Here is a 21,223-nt window from a genome sequence, read left to right on the forward strand (position 1 = left end):
ATGTTAAAAAGTGCAGGTGTATGAGCATCTAAAGATAAACAACTGTAGGCATGCTTTCTTACACCTACCGATATGTGGTACACTCCCTCCTATAACAATCAAATGGAACAGATTTTTCAATAACAAACCATCAAACGTTAAAAGAAAGTCTTGTAATATGCAAATATTTTAAAAGGTTATTTGAGAAAGCAATGTTGATTGTCCTTCCTCTATAACTTTGAAAAAGAATAGGTTCAAATATTTAACTGAAAGTTATTCTTACTGAAAGAATACACTCAATCAAGGTGAACTTCCAAGTGCACGATTTTTTGTTAGTTTTTATTCAAACATCAAGATGATAAATGCAATTGGGGAATCAAAGACAGATCAAAAAATAAAGATTTTTGTTCACGTTTGTATGTGCATTATGGCCCAAGCAGGAATTATGCCCTCCGATAATCAAGTATGACACCTACTGAAGCCAATGGATTTGTGTCCGTGCAACCCAGGGCAGAAATAGATTGCTTAGATTGGGGGTTTGCTTGCAGAATGTTGGAAGACACTGATCTTCCTGGCTATATTTTATATTAAAAGGAAATCTGGATGTCCACCAAACCTACTGCTTTAACTGTGACAGACAATATTTGATCCAGCACTCTGATCACTTAAGCATTCATGAGCTCCACCAGGAAAGGCCTGAAGGAGGAGGAAAGTACTTAATTGCCTAGACAGACTGGGAGTTTATGAGCTAACAAGATAATTATCTCACCAGGTAGGGAACCTACTTGAAAGCACTAAAGTATAAAGGAAAGTACTAGTAGAGCCGGAGGGAGGAGGATCTTAGGGTGCTGAGAGTTCTTTCTCTTTCAGATCAGAAAGAGGATTAGAAAAGCAGTAAATAGAATTGCTGCGTATGACAATGATGGTGCTTTGGTAATAGGGTAATAAATAAATACATAGAAAAATAAAGGATTAAGAACTAGAAAGCATCCAAGGCTGTTTGTGAGGGACAGGAAAGATGTATCCCTTGGTTGTTACATCAATCAAACCATGTTCTGTTGAGTGTATTCCTGCAGTATCTGAAACTCTTATTGGCCAGACTGACTAGTAGGCTGATTTGCCCAAAATGAGCATTAGAAATTGATCACAGACTGGTTTAGCAACACAAAGCAACAAGGGCATAGAGATGAATCTGGCCGTATATATCTAAAACATGTTTTATTAAAAAAAAAAAATCTTTTTTTACATTTTCTTTCTCCTTCACAGTAGCCAAATGCATGATAATAAACTTCAATACAGACTGCTGTTCCACAGCTGAAAAGGGCAAGATTATTCTAAATGAGACCATAAGAGCTCATTCATATCAAACTTTTAAGCCAAGAGCAAAAGGCAAAGCAGAGCTGCACAGAACCACACTTACTGAGGGCTGCCTGTACTGTTATAGGTTCCGACTCCTGAGAATTTTCACTGATGCCCACAGCATTTGCAGCTTTCACACGGAAGATGTAATTCTCTCCAGTTGTCAGACCATGAACCACAAACCTGATTAAAAAAAGAAAATCAGATGTTTGTTTTTCACTGCAAAGAGTCTATTAAGGCTCTGTGGCTTTGTGTACTGTGCTGTCACTGAAAAATCTTGGCATCGATTGCACTGTGACGATGGATGAAAATGAATTACAAAGTGGGACACAGCCTTTTAAAAACACAACACTGTACTGGTGTGGTACAGCAGACTCACAGGATATCAAGGAATACCAAGTCACTGCCATTAACAATATAGAGATAGACCACACAAGTGTGTTATAATTAACATGTTCAGGCTTAATGATCCTAATTTAAAAAGCCTGCCTGGAGAAATTCTAGTAGTAATGGTCACAGATGACTTTCACAAGGAAGGTAACCTGAAAAGTCACACAGTGGAAAGTAACAAAGGGGAAAGATTAGTGATACTCTCACGTGGGTCCAAAAACCATAGGCATAATTTTCTGAAGAACTGTTTCTGCACATGGGGATCAGGATATACACAGGCAGCTTTAAAAAAGCCCTTGAAAATAATGGTTTTGACAGTCTCACTTAGGTTGGAGGGACATCGGTTTCTGATACAAGGGTGGGGTATATTTTTACAGATGGTCAGAAATGCCTTTTCCCTATAGAGGAAAAGGTCAGTGAAAATTAAGAATATTTGCTCAACCATTTGAATTCTTTTTTCAGTTTCCAAGTTTTTGACTACTTGATAAAAATCTGAAAAGAATCCTCAAAGATGGACACATCCCATAAAAATCTTCCATTCTATGAAATAAATATTTGCATATAAAAAGTTTTGTTAGAAAGTTTCCAACCAGCTCTGTACAATATATTAATATGCAACAGATTTCAAAATATCTGAATGAACAGAGGTATTACCAGTACCTATTATACTTAATAGGTTTATGATTGCAAGGTTCCCAATGGTTTGTTCCCACCACAGAAGTGTCAATGTAGTAGCCAAACAGATCTTCTTCATGTTTTGGCTTGTCCCACTGTACTACCACAGAAGTCTTTGTATTTCTTGCTGCCAATACACGACCAGGGGCAGATGGGACACCTATACAAAACAGAAACCAAAAATGTTCACCAGGTTTATAGTAATAGATATATCAACAATGAGTAATTCAAGTAAATGCAGCATTGCATACTTTCCAATATTTGAATCGAACTAGCTGTGACTTTTTCTGTATATTTTGTTATGTGATATATTGGCATGCTTCCTCCACTGTAAGCAATTGATGTGTTTGGCTATGCCTATTACATATGCCATTTCTGATTTAACTAAGTTTTAAATGTAAGCGTCACTTAAAGTGTTGCTTATAAGTGTCATTTAAAGTTTCTTCTCTCTGAAGGACTCTATAAGTATGAGAATGAACCCTGGCCCTTACAATGAACAACTCAGTAGAAATGTATAAAACTATACACACTATGCACAACTCAGTATCTCTCAAATCAGTAGAAATGTTTTGAAAGCACCCACTATAGCATAAAGTGAACCTATCAGAAGCAAATGAAACTTCCATAAATATGACTACATTTTATGATGCACATTTTATTTTAAAAGCATAGTTACTTATATAAATATCAGTGATATTTGCTATGTTCTCTTACCAATGGTCTCCTGTGCTTGAATTGGTGGTGTTACTTCAGAAGGGTCACTAATCCCATGCTTGTTTGCTGACAGGACTCGGAAGACATATGATTTTCCTTCTGCGAGGTCAAACACTGCATAGCGAGGAGATCTCACTGCAACCTGGGCATTGACCCTCTGCCAGCTTCCACTGCCAACCATAGACTATCAAAAATAAAGGTGAGGATTACTTCAGAATTGTTCAGATGTGGGCATGTTAGATACATTCATGAATCTGATGGAAGAAATTAAAACAGAGAATAGTAACAGAGAGGGAGCCATGCTAGTCTATATACTATCAAAGCAAAAAGCAGTCAAGTAGCACTTTAAAGACTAGCAAAATAATTTATTAGGTGAGCTTGAAGAAGTGGGTCTGTCCCACGAAATCTCACCTAATAAATTATTTTGCTAGTCTTTAAAGTGCTACTTGACTGCCTTTTTTTTTAAACAGAGAATAGGTTGGGAATGGGTCATATGCCTACATACCCTTGAGTTCTGACTGACAGATTGTCTGTGTCGGCTGATTTATCTGGCTATTTATATTATGCAAAGCACTATGGTATCTGAGTTCTTTAGGAAAAGACTAGATTGTGCTATTTGGCCTATTATGTCTATAGTAGGGGATAGGGCATGAGCACACAGGCTCAGGAAAGTAACAGAGAAATAGCCGTGTTAGTCTATATACTATCAACACAAAGCATTTGGCCCCCCTGTTGCACTGGGAGAAGTATTTAGTCACATCTTTCATGGAATGCAATATAAACCTGGCATTGTCATGCAGCTCAGTTGGCCAAGAGAGAGGGGGAGGCAGGTGAAAGCCCATAGCATCTCACGGGTGCGCCCACAATCACTTGAGCACCCAGAGCTACAATGGAGGTAACTTCTGTGCAGAACCTATAGAAGAACTTGGGGGTTTCTTCACTCCCTACCACACCTTTGCACTCAATATAGATGCAGGTCACAACCAGTTTTCCCTGTAAGCTGAGCACTTGGGCAGCCACCCAGGAGAGATCCTGGTGACACCCAGCTGATTAGCAGCATGTGTTTCTTTTGGTGTAGCACACCCCCAGGTGTCTTGATGCACATAAAATTTATTCTGCCTGTGGATGGAAAAAATTTAGAGGGAGTGCTGGTCACAATATTTCCTACATTCCTCTAGACTTTTACAAAATGAAAAACTAATTTTGAAGAATTCAGTAGAATATTAGCTGAGCTCTGTGACACAGGCAGCAGGCTGCCCTAATATCCTGGACAGATCTTACTGAGTTGAGTTAGATCTTTCTATATTAAGTTTACGTATCACTGTGGCTCAGGGATTCTGTGGAAAGAGAAAGTACAGGAGCTAAGAACAATGGGTGTAATTTGGCAAATTCACTCAGGTAACACTTTCCAAGAGACACCACCACTTGAAGAGACTTGAAGGTACTGGTTCCCTCTGAATTGTCTCAAGACCAGCAAACAAAGAAAGGATTCTTTGGATCAATTTTGTGGAGTTTAAACTGATTCAGGGTCTTCTTTCTGATCCTGCAAATGGACAGGAGTTCCCATTCAAGCAGAAGAGTTGGAAGGTCTGCCAATGCCCAGGGCCCTTGTTGGAGTTATGTGATCTCTGGCACGCTCATTAGCATGTCAATCAGATCTTTATGTTTTCTCTGTAATGCTTTTATGTTAAGAATACATGTATCTGCTTAGAAAGAGCTTTGAGCTAACTTAATTGTGGATGAGTACACTTTGTATAGCCGATGAGGAGAAAAGCAGACCTCACCTCACTTGGTTGGGGAATTCACGGTGTCAGCAGAGAGGCCTGTTCAGCCTGGAAGTACCCTAGTCGAAAGACAGAGAAAATTCCATGTCTCTCCCAATTGAGTTGGTGGCTGGGGAGGCACAGTAGGTGCCCTTGGTGGACCATTGGGAGAACACAGTTGCCTTGAACTGTGACAAGCACAGCTACTGTATTTATTGCATAGGGAAGAGAACCCAGACAAAGCTCCAGGAAGCAAGTATTCAGAGAACTCTTCTCTCCATTAGCTTCTTAAAATAAACTGCAGACCCAGAATAATCTGAACCAAAGATTATTTCAGAGGCTTTAAGAAAACGGAACTGTCCAGTAGACAGTTTGAGTAAAACTGCTTTAGAACATACAAAGACAAGTGCATAAATGTGACATTTTTCCACAGGATTGTAACAGAAGATTTAAGATGAAAAAACCCTTAGATTGTAAACCCCTTGAAACTTAGGTAGTCTTTTTGTGAATGTTTGGAAAATACCTTGTATATAATGGGCAGTACCATGAAAAAGGTAAAATATCCCAAATCCATTATTTTAAATCTCTTTGGTGGATACCGCACTGGCACATTGTTCTCAATACGAAAAAAAGAATAATAATAATTTTTCCTTTAATCAAAAGATGCAAAATGTGGGGAAAATGTTGTTATGCTGCATATTTGAAATGTTAATAGAGAGTCTTGACTTGAAAGAGTTCAGTTGTGCTTGTTTCAATGTGACAGCCATGTCAAAAATCAACGTACCATTTTATATTGAGGTATAATTTCAAATCTAGATATATCTTATTGAATTCTTTTCAGATTTTACTTTGCAGCTGGATTGAATCTGTGTCAGCATTTCTTGTGTACATGGGCAGCAGATAGTCATATATTTTCTCTTTTCTATAATCATATAAGTAGGACAGCCCCACCTGGATTGTATGTTTCCTTAGATCTTTGAACTTTTTTTTCACTGTTGATTGTGTTGATTGTTCTAAGATACATTAATGTAATAGTTTATGTTACACAAAGGATAGAGATTCTTAGCTGCAGTGAATGGATTACTCACATAAATAAGAACTACTCACCTGAGTAAGAACTTGCAGGGTTGGGCATTCATTTGTATAAAGAAACTTTGTTCTGTTGCAGGGGTGCGGAAACCTCTATGGAGTAGGGAGCCACTTACCCACAGCTGGGGGGCCACACAAAAGTGAGAAGCACAAAACAAAAAAAACCTCACTAACTCTGGCCTGTGAGGCTGAGCACTTCCTCCTCCCTGCCCTTTCCCCATCCCTACAGTGGGGAGCAGACACAGGCACTCCAGCCCTGTGGAGGGGCCATGGGGCTGGAGCACCAGCGCAGGCTACCCAGTGCTAGAGAAGCAGCCCCAGGCCTCACAGGCCAGATCCAGAAAAGCCACAAGACAGCTCTAGCCCGCAGGCCATAAATCCCCCATCCCAGTTTTAAAACATTTTAGTAAATCTTGTGCATATGAAAATTACCACATGCATATTTACAGCAAGATTGTGGGTACAATCTAGCACACAGGGAGGGTTACTATTCATAGTATTTGAATTTGCATAATTTAGATAATAAATGTGTACAGACAGACCAAGGAGGGATTACATGGAAACAAAGAGACAATATTGAGACAGTGGTATAAAAGTACCAGTGGTCTAAACATTGTCATGTTTTTTGTAGACTCTACCTCAAAAGAGAGTTTTAAGAGGTGTTTTGGAGGAGGATAATGAGTTAGTTTTGCAGATGTTGATGGGCAGAGCCCTGCACAGATACAAAATTTGTACCTTTGTACAACCTGCAATCCACAAAAACTGTCCATGGATATCCACAGGTTTGCACAGTTCTTATTGGCAGCACATACAATAGGCCAGGGAAGGCTGAGCCTCCCCTAGCACAGATGCTACCAATCTGTCTCCAGACACCTAGGTTGTAGTGGCCCTGGATCTCTGCCTTCTCCTGTCCCTGTTCACTCTATTCCTCAAAGCCCCCAGTTCCTGCCACTGCCTGGCTGAGCCTATTCAATCCATCCTCTTCTCCAGAGGTGCGCATGACTGGTTTGTGCTCCTCCTCTCCTGCAAGGGTAAAGCTCTATCCTCCCAGAAGGGTTGGAGCAGAGGGCAGCCAGCTCTCAGTGCTGTTGGGGGAGCACCAGTCCACCTCCCCCGCAACTCCTGAGCCCTCGATGCTGCCCAGAGCATGCACTGTGGCACTCCTACAGTGATTTAAAGGGCACAGGGTGCAGGCCACTGCAGCTGTTACTGAATCAATGGGCCCTAGGGAAACTGTTCCCTTTACCTCCCCTTTCAGGGTACCTGGATCTCTGTATACTGGGTATTTGGGGGTGCTGGAAGAGTGTGTGTGTGTATACTGTGAGGGGGTACCTGCATCTCACACATGAGGTAGGTGGCAGTGTTGTGCTCACAGTGGCAAGGTGACTGGCATAGGTTGAGGATTCATCACCAGTCTGTCAGTCAGTGGCTCCCTCTGGGCCTCTCCTACCATGCTGGCCATGTCATTCCTCCCAGGAAGGCTCTGAGGCCCTCTAAGAGGTGTTTGTCAGCTCTTGCCTGGTGCATCCTGGATGGGCAGGATCTGATAGTTGAAGGGCTGGGACCAGAGACTTCTGTGGAGGAACATTCAGGGGCATAAACTAGGCCAATCCTTTTGTAGGGGGAGGCTTGGGATGACAACACCAACTCCACTCCGTCTTTATCTTAGTAGGCTCCAGCAGCAGGGAAAGAGAAGCAGCTCCATGTAGCGGTGGATGAAAGCCTCATCATAACATCCAGATGCCCTGCTGCTTTCTGCCTCCCCACACTGCATGGACACACAGTTAATGTAGCTGTTGGTGTCCTGGTAAGAGGTGGCCTGAGGCCTTGCCTTCCCCCATGGGCCTGTGGGTCAGAGTCTGTGACAGCCTTCCAGATGGATCCCCACAGAAGGCAGAAATATGAGGGGTCACATGACTATACCTGCTCTCCCTCAATTGCTTCTGGGAGGGCCCAATCATAGAATTATAAAAGATTAGGGTTGAAGGAGACCATAGGAGGTCATCTAGTCCAACCCTCCCCTCAAAGCAGGACTAACCCCAACTAAATCAAATATGAGTTGGTGGACCTCTGGATCATAGTAGTGGACCAGAGATTGAGAACCACTGACCTAGAGAATTTGACGCTGAAGATGATGCTTTGGTTATAGGCTTAAATGACAGGCAAAATGGCAGTGCTATCCACAGTAATTGAGCAAGCAAGCAGTAGGGACAACTTGGAACAGAAGCTGAACAACATATTAGAGATTCTGTTTAAGTAGTGTTGAGTTTGAACTTGTGCCTAGACATCCACAAGGAGATATCAGAGACAGGTTGAGATTTTAGTTTGGACAACAGCAGACATGTCTGGAGTTGAACAGTAAAAGCCTTAGAGCTGACAGTACAGATATGATGACATCTGAAGTTCCTCGGGAGCTCCACAGTTGGAGGGGAAATGAGGAGGAACCTCCAAAGGAGATGTTAAAGGAATGATTAGAGAGGTAGGAAGAGAATCAGCAAATAGCAGAGTCAAAAAAGCCGAGGAAGGATGTGATTTTAAGAAGAGCGTGGACATAGTTGACAATGTTGAAGACATTGGGCAGGTCAAAGGAAGATCAGGTTGGAATCTTGAGATTTAGCTAGGAAGAGGTCAATAGAAACTTTGGTGAGGATAGTCTCAATGGCGTCCAGGCGGCTAAACTCAGGTTGACAGGGTTTAGAATGGAGGAGAAGAACTCCAGACAATGATCATGGACAGCATGTTAATTGAGCTTAAGGAAGAAAGGGAGAAGAAAGATGTGGTAATTGAAGAGGCAAGTGGAATCAAGGGTGTGGGCTTTTTTTTTAAGCTGTGGGAGACCAAAACACACATGCATCATAAGAGAAAAAGTCCCAGCAGAGTGAGTGATTTAACAAGATGATTAAGACAGTAGGTGAAAGTGGGCACAAGAGGCATTAGAAAATGAGATGGGATCACTAGAGTAAGTGAAGGAATAAGGGGAGGACAGAAAAAGAAAAATTTCTGTGCTAATGATAGGAAAGAAGCAGTGGGAGACCAGGGTTTCAGGAGCGAGTCAAAGATGGTGAAATATGGCTATGAGTTTTGACATTCGATTGAGTTGAAGGTGGAGGAGAGCCATTTGCTTAGGAAGACAACAGAACCAAAGGAGGAGAAACTGAATTTGTTATAGAGGAAGTCAGCCTTGTCCTGGGATTTCCCCCAGAGATGCTCTGCAGGGAGACAATAGAAGCAGAAGCACATGTATGAGGTGCGCCTCCTTTGTTTGCCAGCACAGGGTACCTGTGTCATGGAAAACAGAGCAGGAAGAAGAGCAACCACTTCCAGACATCCGCACCACCTCCTGCACAAGTGGACAGGGAGCAAACACGCAGGAACTGGGAGTGTGTGGAGCTTTGGCTTCTCCCCCACCCCAACGTACAGATTAGCACAGTTCAGCCACTGCCAGTAGTTGAGAGAGTAAATTGCACCAGGAAAAGGACTAGCACAGACTATGCCTCCATGGAGAAAGGGACCAAACTGTGAGCCACAATTCAATCCCTAATCTGTTGATGGGAAAGGGAAGCTGATGTGCTTCCCCTTAATAAAGGCAGACTGCAAAGTGCCAATCAGCCATGCAGGAGGAGAAGGTCAAGGTGCTGCTCTCTGTTACACTGCTGCAACACATTATACTTTTTTTCCCATTTTTCCTAGCAATAACAAAATGGCACAGAGGCAATTTTTTCTGGCTCTTGAATTTCACCCCCCATTAGGACACATAAGAATATATGCTATTGTTATTGCCTTCTCAAAAGTCTCAAACTCACACCCTGTGAGACCCTGGAGAGTGCTAGCTTTATTGTTCATTTTGCGGCTCTGAAAATGATTTGAATTAAATTGTATGTGGCAACAAACGCCTTACAGCTCAATGCAACTATACAGTACAGTACCTTCTCAATGAAATACATTAATGGCTCTTTGCCACGGGGAACAGGTGGATCCCAGCTGAGTACAACATAAGTTTTGCTGGTTTCCGAAGCATGTACATTGGTGGGAGGTCCTGGAATCTGAACATCGCCTGGAGGAGTAATAAACTTAGTCAGTGTTAAACCACAGATTAACCCCAGGTCAGCATTTATGCTACAGCTCGTCTTTCCAAACTCAGTGCCCTGTAAGTCTGTTAAGGGCTATAGTATCAGCTTTACAATTTAATAGCTTGCATCATTTCTATTTTGAGGCACTAACCATGCCAATAACAAGTAGGGTATTTTCTCAACCAAAGTAAAATAGTAAATAGCCTATAAATAGAAGCTTTTTGTGTGTCTCACTTGATTTTCCCTTGATCACATTTGAATTACTTTCATCTGCTGTGCCAAATACCTTGGCAAAACCTACTCACTGTATGCAACTAAGAGAGATGTTCAATCAAACTGATGAGTCCAACAGTTACTATAGAAAACTGAACCAGAGGGAGGGCTCACTCAAATGACTGCAGCATCTAAACACAAAAGGAGCTTAAAGTAAAGTGGGAAGGGAAAAAAAAACGTTCATGAGACCATCTGGACTAGAGTATGGGTGATATTACCAGCCACTGCAAATCAGAGCAGCTCTAATGACTCAGGATCAGAGGAGCACACATGCATTGTACAACCACCTTGTTTCTATCTTCCTGAGCCATCATGCGTCCTGGGGCTCATTTGGCTTGCAGCAGTGATTTAGCATCACACCCTTTCCATTGCTGAAGCAAAAGCTGCAAGCATGGTTGCAAAGAGCCACTGTAGCTTTGAGCCAACCTGAGGGGATCCTAAACAGCCCATGGCCAGCTTTGGGGCCTTTCTGTGTCACTGCATGGGTACAAACAGACTAAGAGCTTTCTCCAGGGAGTTACACACTGGTGTAATGAGAAGCCAAATTAAGGCTTATCAATATCGCATTTGTCTGGCTATGAATAAGACGTCAATTGGCAAAAAGTTTAGAAATGGCAATTCAACAAACATCCATGAACATCCTGCATCCCTGTCTCAAAATATTCACTGTGACATGGCTTTTGTTTGTGGGTTTTTAAAGTACCATTGCCATTTTCTTTTTCTAAGTGCAAGCTCAATTGTTAGATGAATGCTTATGTAACCCCAGAGGCACTGAGACCACTGACAAGGGAGAGTGAAGTCTCTGTTCCACAGCCTTGGCTGAGAGCCAGCTGACTTTTAGCTCATGTGGTAGAGCACAGAGCTTTAGCCCCTACGGTCGCAGGATCATTCCCTCCTGCCACCAATCTGGGGGCATCGGCTTTACACTTGGAATTTGAGAAATTCAAAGGAGCAAGAGAAAATCCTCCTTCCAGGTGGCAATATTAATCTTGAAAGTGAATCTTCAGAGAATTCTAAGCAATTCGCAAGAACCATGAGATAAAAGCCAGCCCACTATGTACACTTGAAGCTATTGTATCATATGTGATACTTTTTTCCCCAAATCAAAATCAGGAGCTTTGAAGTTTTTGTTTAACAACTGACATCATTTATTGTCATTCATACCATACTTTAGTGTGTTTGATCCTCTGAAAACAGGATTTGCCTTCTTTGGATAAACACATTGATCTGCTGAGTTTAAGACATCTGCTAAAATACCGTAGGCAGAGCTGCCATAGAGGGAGGGGGAGCAAAGTGGGCAATTGCTCCCAGGCCCAGACTGTCAAAGGGGCCCAGAGCTCCAGCCATCACTGCTGCCAAAGTAACAGCGGCAGTGGCTGGACTTCAGTGTCCCTTTGAATTGCCATGGCTGTAGCTATGCCTGTGAGCGGCCTGTGGGGGGCAGCGCTGTGGTCCCAGCAGCACTAAGAGGCAAATGCCTTAGGCCCCGCCCCTTCTGCCATTGATCCCGCTGCTTCCAGGGCACACAGCTGGGGTCCCCTCCCACCTTGCCCCAGAGCCGCAGCAGCTCTCGGTGGCGCTGATTGCAAATAAAATTATTTGAAGCCCTAAAAGATCTATTTTCAGCACAATGAATCAAGATTGAGCCAAGACGGTCCCATGAATATCAGTAGAGTTCACATAGCTAAATTGCCACAGTGTGTGGTACATACTCACCCCTTAAAAATTCCAAGGCTGACCTCATCTGTTATGTAATATTGTACTGTTACAATTAACAGCTTCTCTTTATAGATTGCAATATCAACTGATGCTGATAGGGATTCAACGTATGCTCTTAGGAGACACATGTTTAAAGCTGGCCTCCAATTTACCAGTTTTAAGTCATTTGTCCTACAATTAATATCACTTATATATCTATATTCCTAGCTAGCAACCATATGTCAGGTATTTAGAAATCTAAATATCATTGCTAGTGCCTGCAAAATTAAAAAAATACAAAGCTGATTCACTTCTCACACAGACGTAAATTGATAAGAGTTGCACCAGTGCAAAAACTAGTTTAAGTAAGGAGAGCCCTCTGATTCTGTGTTCTTGTGTAACCTTTAGTGTAGTCAGTTTGAGTCAACTCAAGAGATTAACACAAAGAAAATTAACTAGATTTTAAAAAGTCACAATTCATCACAGTTTTAATTGGACTATTAAACAACAGTAAAATACCAATTTATATGTATTTTAAATATTTTGTGTGCTTTTTCTATTTTTTTAAATATATTGAGTTCAACTGGAATACAGAATACAAAGTGTACCATACCAACTTTATACTATTTTATCACAAATATTTGTACAGTTAAAAAGGTAAACAAAAGAAATAGTATTTTTCAGTTCCCCTTGTATAAGTTCTCTAGCGCAATATATTTATTGTGAAAATGCAATTAGAAATTTAAAATTATTTTGTCACCTGACTGCACTCAAAAACAAAACAAAAAATGTAAAACTGTAGACCCTACAAGTCCCCCTAAGTCCTACTTCTTGTTTGACCAATTGCTAAGACAAACTAACAGAGAGGGAGCCTGCTAGTCTATATACTATCAAAACAAAAAGCAATCAAGTAGCACTTTAAAGATTAGCAAAATAATTTATTAGGTGAGCTTTCGTGGGACAGAAGAAGTGGGTCTGTCCCACGAAAGCTCACCTAATAAATTATTTTGCTAGTCTTTAAAGTGCTACTTGGCTGCTTTTTGCTAAGACAAACAAGGTTATTTACATTTATGGGAGATATTTTATCACAACGTCCCCCCGAAAGTGAGAGCAGATGGGTTCTGCCTGATAATTATCCAAACCAGTACAGAGCAGCAAACCTTCATTTTCATCTTCTGTGGCAGATGCCACCAACAAAAGCTTAATTTTTTGGGGGTGGTTTGGGATCTGCAGTTTATACACTGGAATCAGGATGATGTTTGTGAATGTTGTCTTAGGCTTCAAAGCCTGAATATCTACATTTATGTAACTGTATTATGAGGTGACTCACTAGCTTGATTATTTTTTTCAATATATAACGTTCTAATTATAATCTTAGATACCTTGGATATAAACAGATTAAATGAAATCATGGTAGAGCTACATACCTTCCAGGTCATCTTGATATATTACCATTTCTTTGCCTCCATCCAGATGAATAGCTGTAAACCAAAACATTCATTTACAATTACTTCCCAATGCAAGAAAATCTATTTACAAATTTTGAAGATTATCTTTTATCAATCTTTTACCTTTTATCACTTTTCTATATCTACACTTTTGTGTAGTTTTGTATACCCATGTTGATACACACTTTTGCAGAGTTCACTATCTCAGCCCTGGTAAAATAGCTTTGTACATGCAGATTCTCATTCATTATTACAAACTGATTCTGCTGCCTTTACTCACTCTGACTAGTAGTACTCATACTTGAATATTAAGGAATAAGGGACCATTTAAAGATTAACTGAAAAAATAAGGGATTATATTTGTAATCGATGGAATCGATGCAATGGTGCAGTGGCAATGTACGTTATCAATTGGACTCATGAGAGAGGACCATGGGTGAACTAACTGAGGCACAACACATTACAAAGGACAAGTGAATCTTTGGTCTTCGTCATGGATGAAATTCAGCCCAGACAGAAAGCCAGCACAACACAGAGCTTAAGTAAGGTGTTAGAAATCCACAGTCTTTGTATTGACGCTTTGCACAGAGCTCAGCTTCCACCAAAGGAATGCCAATCTAACTACAGATTGAATCTCTCTATTCCAGAACACTCTCATGTCAGTATCTGTAATCCAGCATGATTTTAGTTAGCTGGACAACTAAGTATCATGGGTGTGGCCAAGTATCCTGTGGTCGCATAAAGTTAGTTTACAGCCACCAGTCCTGGCTCTCAGTGTTCTGTGCTGTTATTTAGCTGTAATTTACCCCTAAATGGCCATGTCTACACTAGCCAAAAACTTCGAAATGGCCATGCAAATGGCCATTTTGAAGTTTACTGATGAAGCGCTGAAATACATATTCAGCGCCTCATTAGCATGCAGGCAGCCGCGGCACTTCGAAATTGACACGGCTCGCCGCCACGCGGCTCTTCCAGACTGGGCTCCTTTTCGGAAGGACCCCACCTACTTTGAAGTCCCCTTATTCCCATCTGTTCACAGGAATAAGGGGACTTCGAAGTAGGCGGGGTCCTTTCGAAAAGGAGCCCCGTCTGGACGAGCCGCGCATCAGCAAGCCGCGTCAATTTTGAAGTGCCGCGGCCGCCCGCATGCTAATGAGATGCTGAATATGTATTTCAGTGCTTCATTAGTAAACTTCAAAATGTCCATTTGCATGGCAGTTTCGAAGTTTTTGGCTCATGTAGACACGGCCAATGTCTTCTAATAGCCCAGTAAGCAGTGGAAGTGTTGATAATGCTGCCAGACAATAGTGATATCATCTGGCACCCGTCAGGTCCCAAGGGTGCCAGATTAGAGAAGTTCAACCTGCACTCTTCAGAAGGTACCATGGCCTATGTCTGGAGCAGCACTGACTGTATTCCCTGAGAAACCAGATAGTTGTGAGAACACTTATATTGTGACGACCAAGTATGATAGGGAGCAATATGAAGCTCCTGAATGGGCTCTTACTGTAACTACTGGTTATGAAGAAAAGTTGATAGCCCACCAGATTTTACTGTGGGTGAATTCAAACAAATTCCTGTCAACTAACACAGCCATATTGAGTAGTGCTTTCAAAAGTGACTTCGGTCCTGATTTTTAAAGATATTTAACTGCTCATGCACTCAGCATCACTGCACCTTTAGAAAGAGTACACATTTCAAAAGCTATTTAGGCACTGAATAACTTCCAAAACATGGCCCTGATATGTTGCAACACAAAGTGAAACTATATCTAAATAATCTTCAAAATCTGGCCTTCATGTGTTTTTGAAAATGTTATCCTTTATGGTTTATGCATTCCTTTTAGAGTTAATTTTTTTCCAAACCCATGTAAATGAATTGACATGCATGGGCTCCTGACAAGTCACCAGTATGGACCTTTCTGTCCCAGTGTGTGTGCCTTTCTTATAATTGGCAAGTGGAGGAATTCTGGGAAAGAATGGAGGCTGAAAAGCAGATCTGAAATGAAGAGGCTGGTGCTGCCTACTTGGTTACACACCTAATAGAACCAGAAAATAAAATTTTTCTTTACAAAATCACAGCATAAATAAGGAATAGCTTCTTAGCTGTTGCGTTACCTACTTTGTAATCTGTCCAGGTCAACAGGATCAAGAGCTGCAACTGCTTCCGAGATTCTGGATGGCCTGCTAATACCTGCCTTGTTCACTGCTCTCACACGGAATATGTAAGACCGTCCCTCAAACAGTCCAGTTACAGGGTATTTGCAGATTTTTACTGGTGCATCATTGCACTGGACCCAGTTTTCAGTACCCACTTCACATCTTTGAGTAAGAAAAGGAGATCATTCATTAGGGTGAGGAAATGATTGTGTGCAATTAGTACTGTGCCTACTGACAGACAGGCAGATCCACAACTTATGTAAATCAGTATAGCTCCACTGATTTCCATGGAGCAAACCCAATTGATACAGTTAAGCCAGGGTATGTGACCTATACTTTATCAATGGAAGAAAATCAGTTGTGTTCTACCAAAGGGAATATTATATTATATTATATTATATTATATATGTAACAGGTGAAAAATCACTCATAGGTCTACACACCACATGAGTTAAGCCTTATTTTGAATGTTTAAATGGAATTTAAATGCTCCACAGACCTTGTAGAAACTTCAACAGAGTGGTGAATTTCACCCAAGTCAAGTGATTTTGAAATCAACATTTACCTACAGTTCCCAGAAGTGTGGGAGGTAGGCTATAATGACAGATTATCAGCTACAACAATGAGGCACAAGTGGGTAAATCATTATTTTTAGTGTAAAAATACTGTGTATACTGAAACCACAACACAAATCTCTCCCTGTGTATAATACATTGCTAATTTTAAATATGAAGGATGAGATGCTGGACTTTGGTTACAGCTGAAGAGCACTCATTGAAGTTCAGCAGGAGTGCTAAGCTGTTCTTTGGATTCCCCTGATCCTGACTTTTTTGTCTTATACAGGATTTCCAACATAACTTAGAACAAATTTCAGGAGCAAAGGGGCTATCATGTTGGCTTAATCTTCCAGTTGCGTAGTCCCCAGTTTTGTGAGTCTCTGTCTTGAGTACACAAGCATCAGGTAACATGGAGACGGAGAAGGAGGCATGACTGGAGCACTGCCTCACTTAATGGTCCCCAGCAACTGGAACTTTTTGGCTATTTCAGCAGTGTGCAAATTAGAACAACCCGAAGCCTCCTCTAAAATGTTGCAGGAACTCTAGTGTCCCCAGACAGACCCAGTACTGACACACAGAGCAGAAAAATAGTGACTTTTTTCAGTACGTGAGTTCTGATCCACAAAAAACAAATCTAAATACATAAACACATATACACACCTGTCAACAAAATAGCCTATAACTGGACTCTCACTGGCAGTATTTGGTGGTTTCCAGGTTACAATGACATAATCTCTGTTAGCATCATAGCATTTAACGTCCATTGGTGCCCCTGGGGCCCCTACAATTAACGCATCAGCATCTAGATTAGGGGAAAAAAAACAAATCAGATTTGACTAAAATACATCTCAGGTGTGGAGAGAGACTCCGTTGTTACATCACAACAAAAATGAATTCCACAGATTACCCAATCCATCACAGTACTACTCCTCTTTTATGCCAGTAAGATGCCAATGATTTCCATGAAATTACCCTGGAGTAGCACAGTGGAGAATCAATCCCAGTGGGATCTAGCAATAGGTTTAAAACCCTTGGTGCAGCTTTTGGAAGCTAGAAATGGATATTAGGTACCAAATTCTCACTGACTTTCGATGGAAGTTGAGCACCTAACTGCCTTTGGTGCTTCTGGAAAGTTTACCCTCTGAAAGATGAATTTCAGTCACTGCTGGCTCAGAGAGAGGCAGTCACTGAAGACCATGTGGCTAGGACAAAGATATTTCCTAAAGCTACTTGGCATGTGAGCCTTTGTTATATTTCCAAGGTTACCTCCTAGTTCAAATATTCACATACTGACACTCATAAATAATTGATGTTTCATAACTGAGACACCTATATATGACTTGATCCTGAGAGGTGTTGAGCTCTCACACTTCTTAAATGAAACCTGTTACTAAGTAGACTTTAATAGGTGTATGCACATTTTAGCTGTACTTCAAACTTCCTCCTTCCTGGCTCTCTTTATTGTTGACACAAACAACCCAAGAGAAATCTCAATCTACGGTTCTTCCAAGTCTTGACTTTTCCTAAGGTTTTCGCTGCATATCCTCAGAAAGATACTTCACCTCAAGAAAAAGCCACCTGCTGAAGTAATTATGCAGGGTTGTAACACCTGAATATAGGGTGACTCAGAGAAGTCCTTTTTCTCTGTCTGCAACCAGTCACCCAATTGTTATGACAATGGTGTTGAGAGGCAGATGCTCTTGACCAATCCCCAAAAGGATTCCACCCCTGGAAATTTCAGAGTGATAGGCCTGACTGAACCCTTATGTTATAATCACAGAGGCTACTTTCTACCTTCGGATCACAATTCATGTGTAAAGAGGGCTCTGGTAGAACCCTGGCAGTTTGTCTCCCCTTAGTATGGATTTCATAGAGGGCTCTCCACAGCTGTGTCTACACGTGCACGCTACTTCGAAGTAGCGGCACTAACATCGAAATAGCGCCCATCGCGGCTACACGTGTCGGGCACTATTTCGAAGTTATCTTCGACGTTAGGCGGCGAGACGTCGAAGTCGCTAACCTCATGAGGGGATCGGAATAGCGCCCTACTTCGACATTCAACGTCGAAGTAGGGACTGTGTAGACGATCCGCGTCCCGCAATGTCGAAATTGTGGGGTCCTCCACGGCAGCCATCAGCTGGGGGGTTGAGAGACGCTGTCTCTCCAGCCCGTGTGGGGCTCTATGGTCACCGTGTGCAGCAGCCCTTAGCCCAGGGCTTCTGGCTGCTGCTGCGGCAGCTGGGGATCCATGCTGCATGCACAGGGTCTGCAACCAGTTGTCGGCTCTGTGGATCTTGTGCTGTTTAGTGCAAGTGTGTCTGGGAGGGGCCCTTTAAGGGAGCGGCTGGCTGTTGAGTCCGCCCTGTGACCCTGTCTGCAGCTGTGCCTGGCACCCTTATTTTGATGTGTGCTACTGTGGCGTGTAGACGTTCCCTCGCTGCGCCTATTTCGATGTGGTGCTGCGCAACGTCGATGTTGAACATTGACGTTGACAGCCCTGGAGGACGTGTAGACGTTATTCATCGAAATAGCCTATTTCGATGTCGCCACATCGAAATAGGCTACTTTGATGTAGGCTTCACATGTAGACGTAGCCCACATGTCCAGGGAATTGTGCGTGGGAAGGGGTCAGAGTAAAGGTGGGCCAAAGGAAATGCTTATCATCCACCTACCTGCACAGTAGAGATTCCCCAAGAAAGTTATGTTTTCCATGATCTTTTCCCCTTTCTAGTGGCATCCCCCCTCCTAGAGAATGGACTAGGAACAAGGCAGCTCTACTAGTCTGGCTCCAGTGACAACAGGGAGTGTGGCTGCCAGGGACACAGGGTACATCCACACTGCATTTTAAACCCCATGGGGGTGAATCTCAGAGACTCCACCTACAGACTTAGGCTCGTGGGGCTTGTTCTGTGGCACTAACAACAGAAGTGTAAACATTCAGGCACATGCTCGCACTCACAGCCTAAAACACACACACTCCCTGGAATCAGAGCCTGAGCTTTAACATCTACACATTGTTTCTAGCCCCATAGAGTGAGCCTGAGTCTGTAGGCCCAGTCTCTGAGACTTGCCACCATGAGGCAGTTAAAATGGCAGTGTAACCACAGAACCAGTACACTTTGTGTGCCAGCCCCACAGGAAAAGTTTGACACAGAGCCACCACCTATATCCACCCACCCCCATAAATGGAATGGTCTGGCAGAAATCTTAGTGAGAAGGACAACATGCACAAGCACATGCTGGTACGCTTCTAAAATAAACAGACCCGATCCATAATGGGCATATAGGCATATATGTCCATTGATCTGGGGGGAGCTACACCAATATGCAGCTGCTGAGGTTCAGAATTAAAGAACTGCACAGGCAGAAAGGAGCTCGTTTTTAAAAACAAAAGAAATGCAGAGCTAGCTCTGCCCATAGATGCATTTGGGAGCTCTGGCTGGGTTCAGTGGGAGCTGTATGCAGATGTGAGGTCAGTCTCTGACCTGTAGCATTTTTAATGTATTCCTCTCCTGTTCATCTATGTCTCTTGTGAAAAACGTTTCTTTGGCAAGCCAACCTTTCTCTTCCTTTCTGGTAACTGGAATACTCAAGCCCCCACTCCTCCACCCTTACACTGTGCAAGGGTTAGGCCTAACCACAGTCCCAGAACTTGATGTAAATGGACTCAAATGTAAATGTCCTATTCCAGCCTAGTGAGCCCCATAGCAAAGCCCACACCAAGAGGGGTTGCATGTAGACACATTCAAAGCCCCCTGTGAGCCAGTGAACCTACACCAAATAGTTCCCCCACAGAAGGTAGACTGGGGTAATTGAAATTAATTACCTAATCAGGTGTGAGGGGCAGGCAAGCTAAAGAGAGAATTAGCCTATCAGCTGGAGATGAGAAGGGCACAGGAAGGACAGGAGGAGGAGAGCAGAACAGGCCTAACTGAGGCCAAGCTCAGAGACCTCCCAAAAGGGAGAGCTCTCAGGTCCATAAATCCTGGAAGCATGGGGGACACTATCAATAGCAGTGCTGCATAGGACTGTGAAGATGTTGGTGACTGAAATGTACATATACATAAAATTGGAGGCGCACATCTCCTAGGGCTGGAAGAGACCTCAAGATGTCTTCTAGTCCAGTCCCCTGCCTGGGCCAAGCACAATCCCTGACATCTATTTACCTTCTCAAGGATTGAGCTCACAGCCCTGGGTTTAGCAGGGCAATGCGCAAACCACTGAGCTATCCCTTGCCCAATATAACACATGGAGATACACATCTCATTGAGCAGGAAGGGACCTCAGCAGGTTATCAAGTCCAGCCCCCTTGGCAAGACCAAGCACCACCCCTTTTCTTTCTTTTTGTTGTTGACCTCAGATCCCTAAATGGCACCCTCAAGAACTGAGCTCCTAACCTTGAGTTTAGCAGGCCAATAACCAAACCACCGAGCTATTGCATATAAATGAATGGCATGTTGGGTGTACACAAGCAGTGGAGTCTGAGCACTTTTCTGTGGTGCAAGAAGCAGGTCATGCCCTGATACATAATACAAAACCAGTCAAAGAAAGTGGCCATCTGTAAAGAGAAGAGTAGACTGCACCACCATAAAGGTCTTGGAGGACCGTATTTTCAGGAGCACAATCCTACGTGAAGCTCCTCTTAGTGCAGTATGAGCCCATTTTTCCTTACATAGAACACAGGATAAATTCCACATTTATGCCACTTTGGGGATTTCTTTCAGGTTTCTTTCAATAAACTATGGTGCTGAATTAAATGACTGTTCCATTTCTAAATTCTCCCCTAACAAAGAATGAAAAACATACCTCTGACGAACATGAATGCACTGTACTCAGTCACCCCGCCTTTTGTAATTATGCGCAGGGTGTATAAGCCTTCATCATCCTTATTCAGGTGGGTGAAAGACAGTGCTGCCTGGCCTTCCCCATAGAACAGTTTTGCCCATTTGGAGTCCTTTATTAACACATCTGGAAGAGAATTGTGATCAAGCATGTGTTAATGAATTACCAATAGCAGTCTTCACCCAAGTTCACATCTGTGTTAATCAG

The 21,223-nt window shown here is 42.4% G+C and overlaps 1 protein-coding gene across 7 annotated transcripts in view; it reads right to left on the reverse strand.

The window, feature by feature from the left end:
- The window catches only part of MYOM2 (myomesin 2), a 214,333-nt gene that overhangs the window by 152,517 nt on the left and 40,593 nt on the right, over window positions 1–21,223 (reverse strand). For 6 of the 7 annotated variants that reach the window (XM_074991185.1, XM_074991183.1, XM_074991184.1 and 3 more), the window contains exons 10-18: window positions 20,981–21,142; window positions 16,835–16,976; window positions 15,580–15,779; window positions 13,438–13,491; window positions 9,896–10,023; window positions 3,118–3,301; window positions 2,389–2,563; window positions 1,400–1,521; window positions 69–89 (exon numbers count right to left, since the gene is read on the reverse strand). In XM_074991185.1, coding sequence (XP_074847286.1) covers window positions 69–89; window positions 1,400–1,521; window positions 2,389–2,563; window positions 3,118–3,301; window positions 9,896–10,023; window positions 13,438–13,491; window positions 15,580–15,779; window positions 16,835–16,976; window positions 20,981–21,142 — 1,188 coding nt within the window. The remainder of the gene's footprint in view (window positions 1–68; window positions 90–1,399; window positions 1,522–2,388; window positions 2,564–3,117; window positions 3,302–9,895; window positions 10,024–13,437; window positions 13,492–15,579; window positions 15,780–16,834; window positions 16,977–20,980; window positions 21,143–21,223) is intronic. The other variant, XM_074991182.1, reaches the window with a different exon arrangement.

The sequence above is a fragment of the Carettochelys insculpta genome, chromosome 3 (assembly GCF_033958435.1).
Source record: "Carettochelys insculpta isolate YL-2023 chromosome 3, ASM3395843v1, whole genome shotgun sequence".
Taxonomy (NCBI): Eukaryota; Metazoa; Chordata; order Testudines; family Carettochelyidae; genus Carettochelys; species Carettochelys insculpta.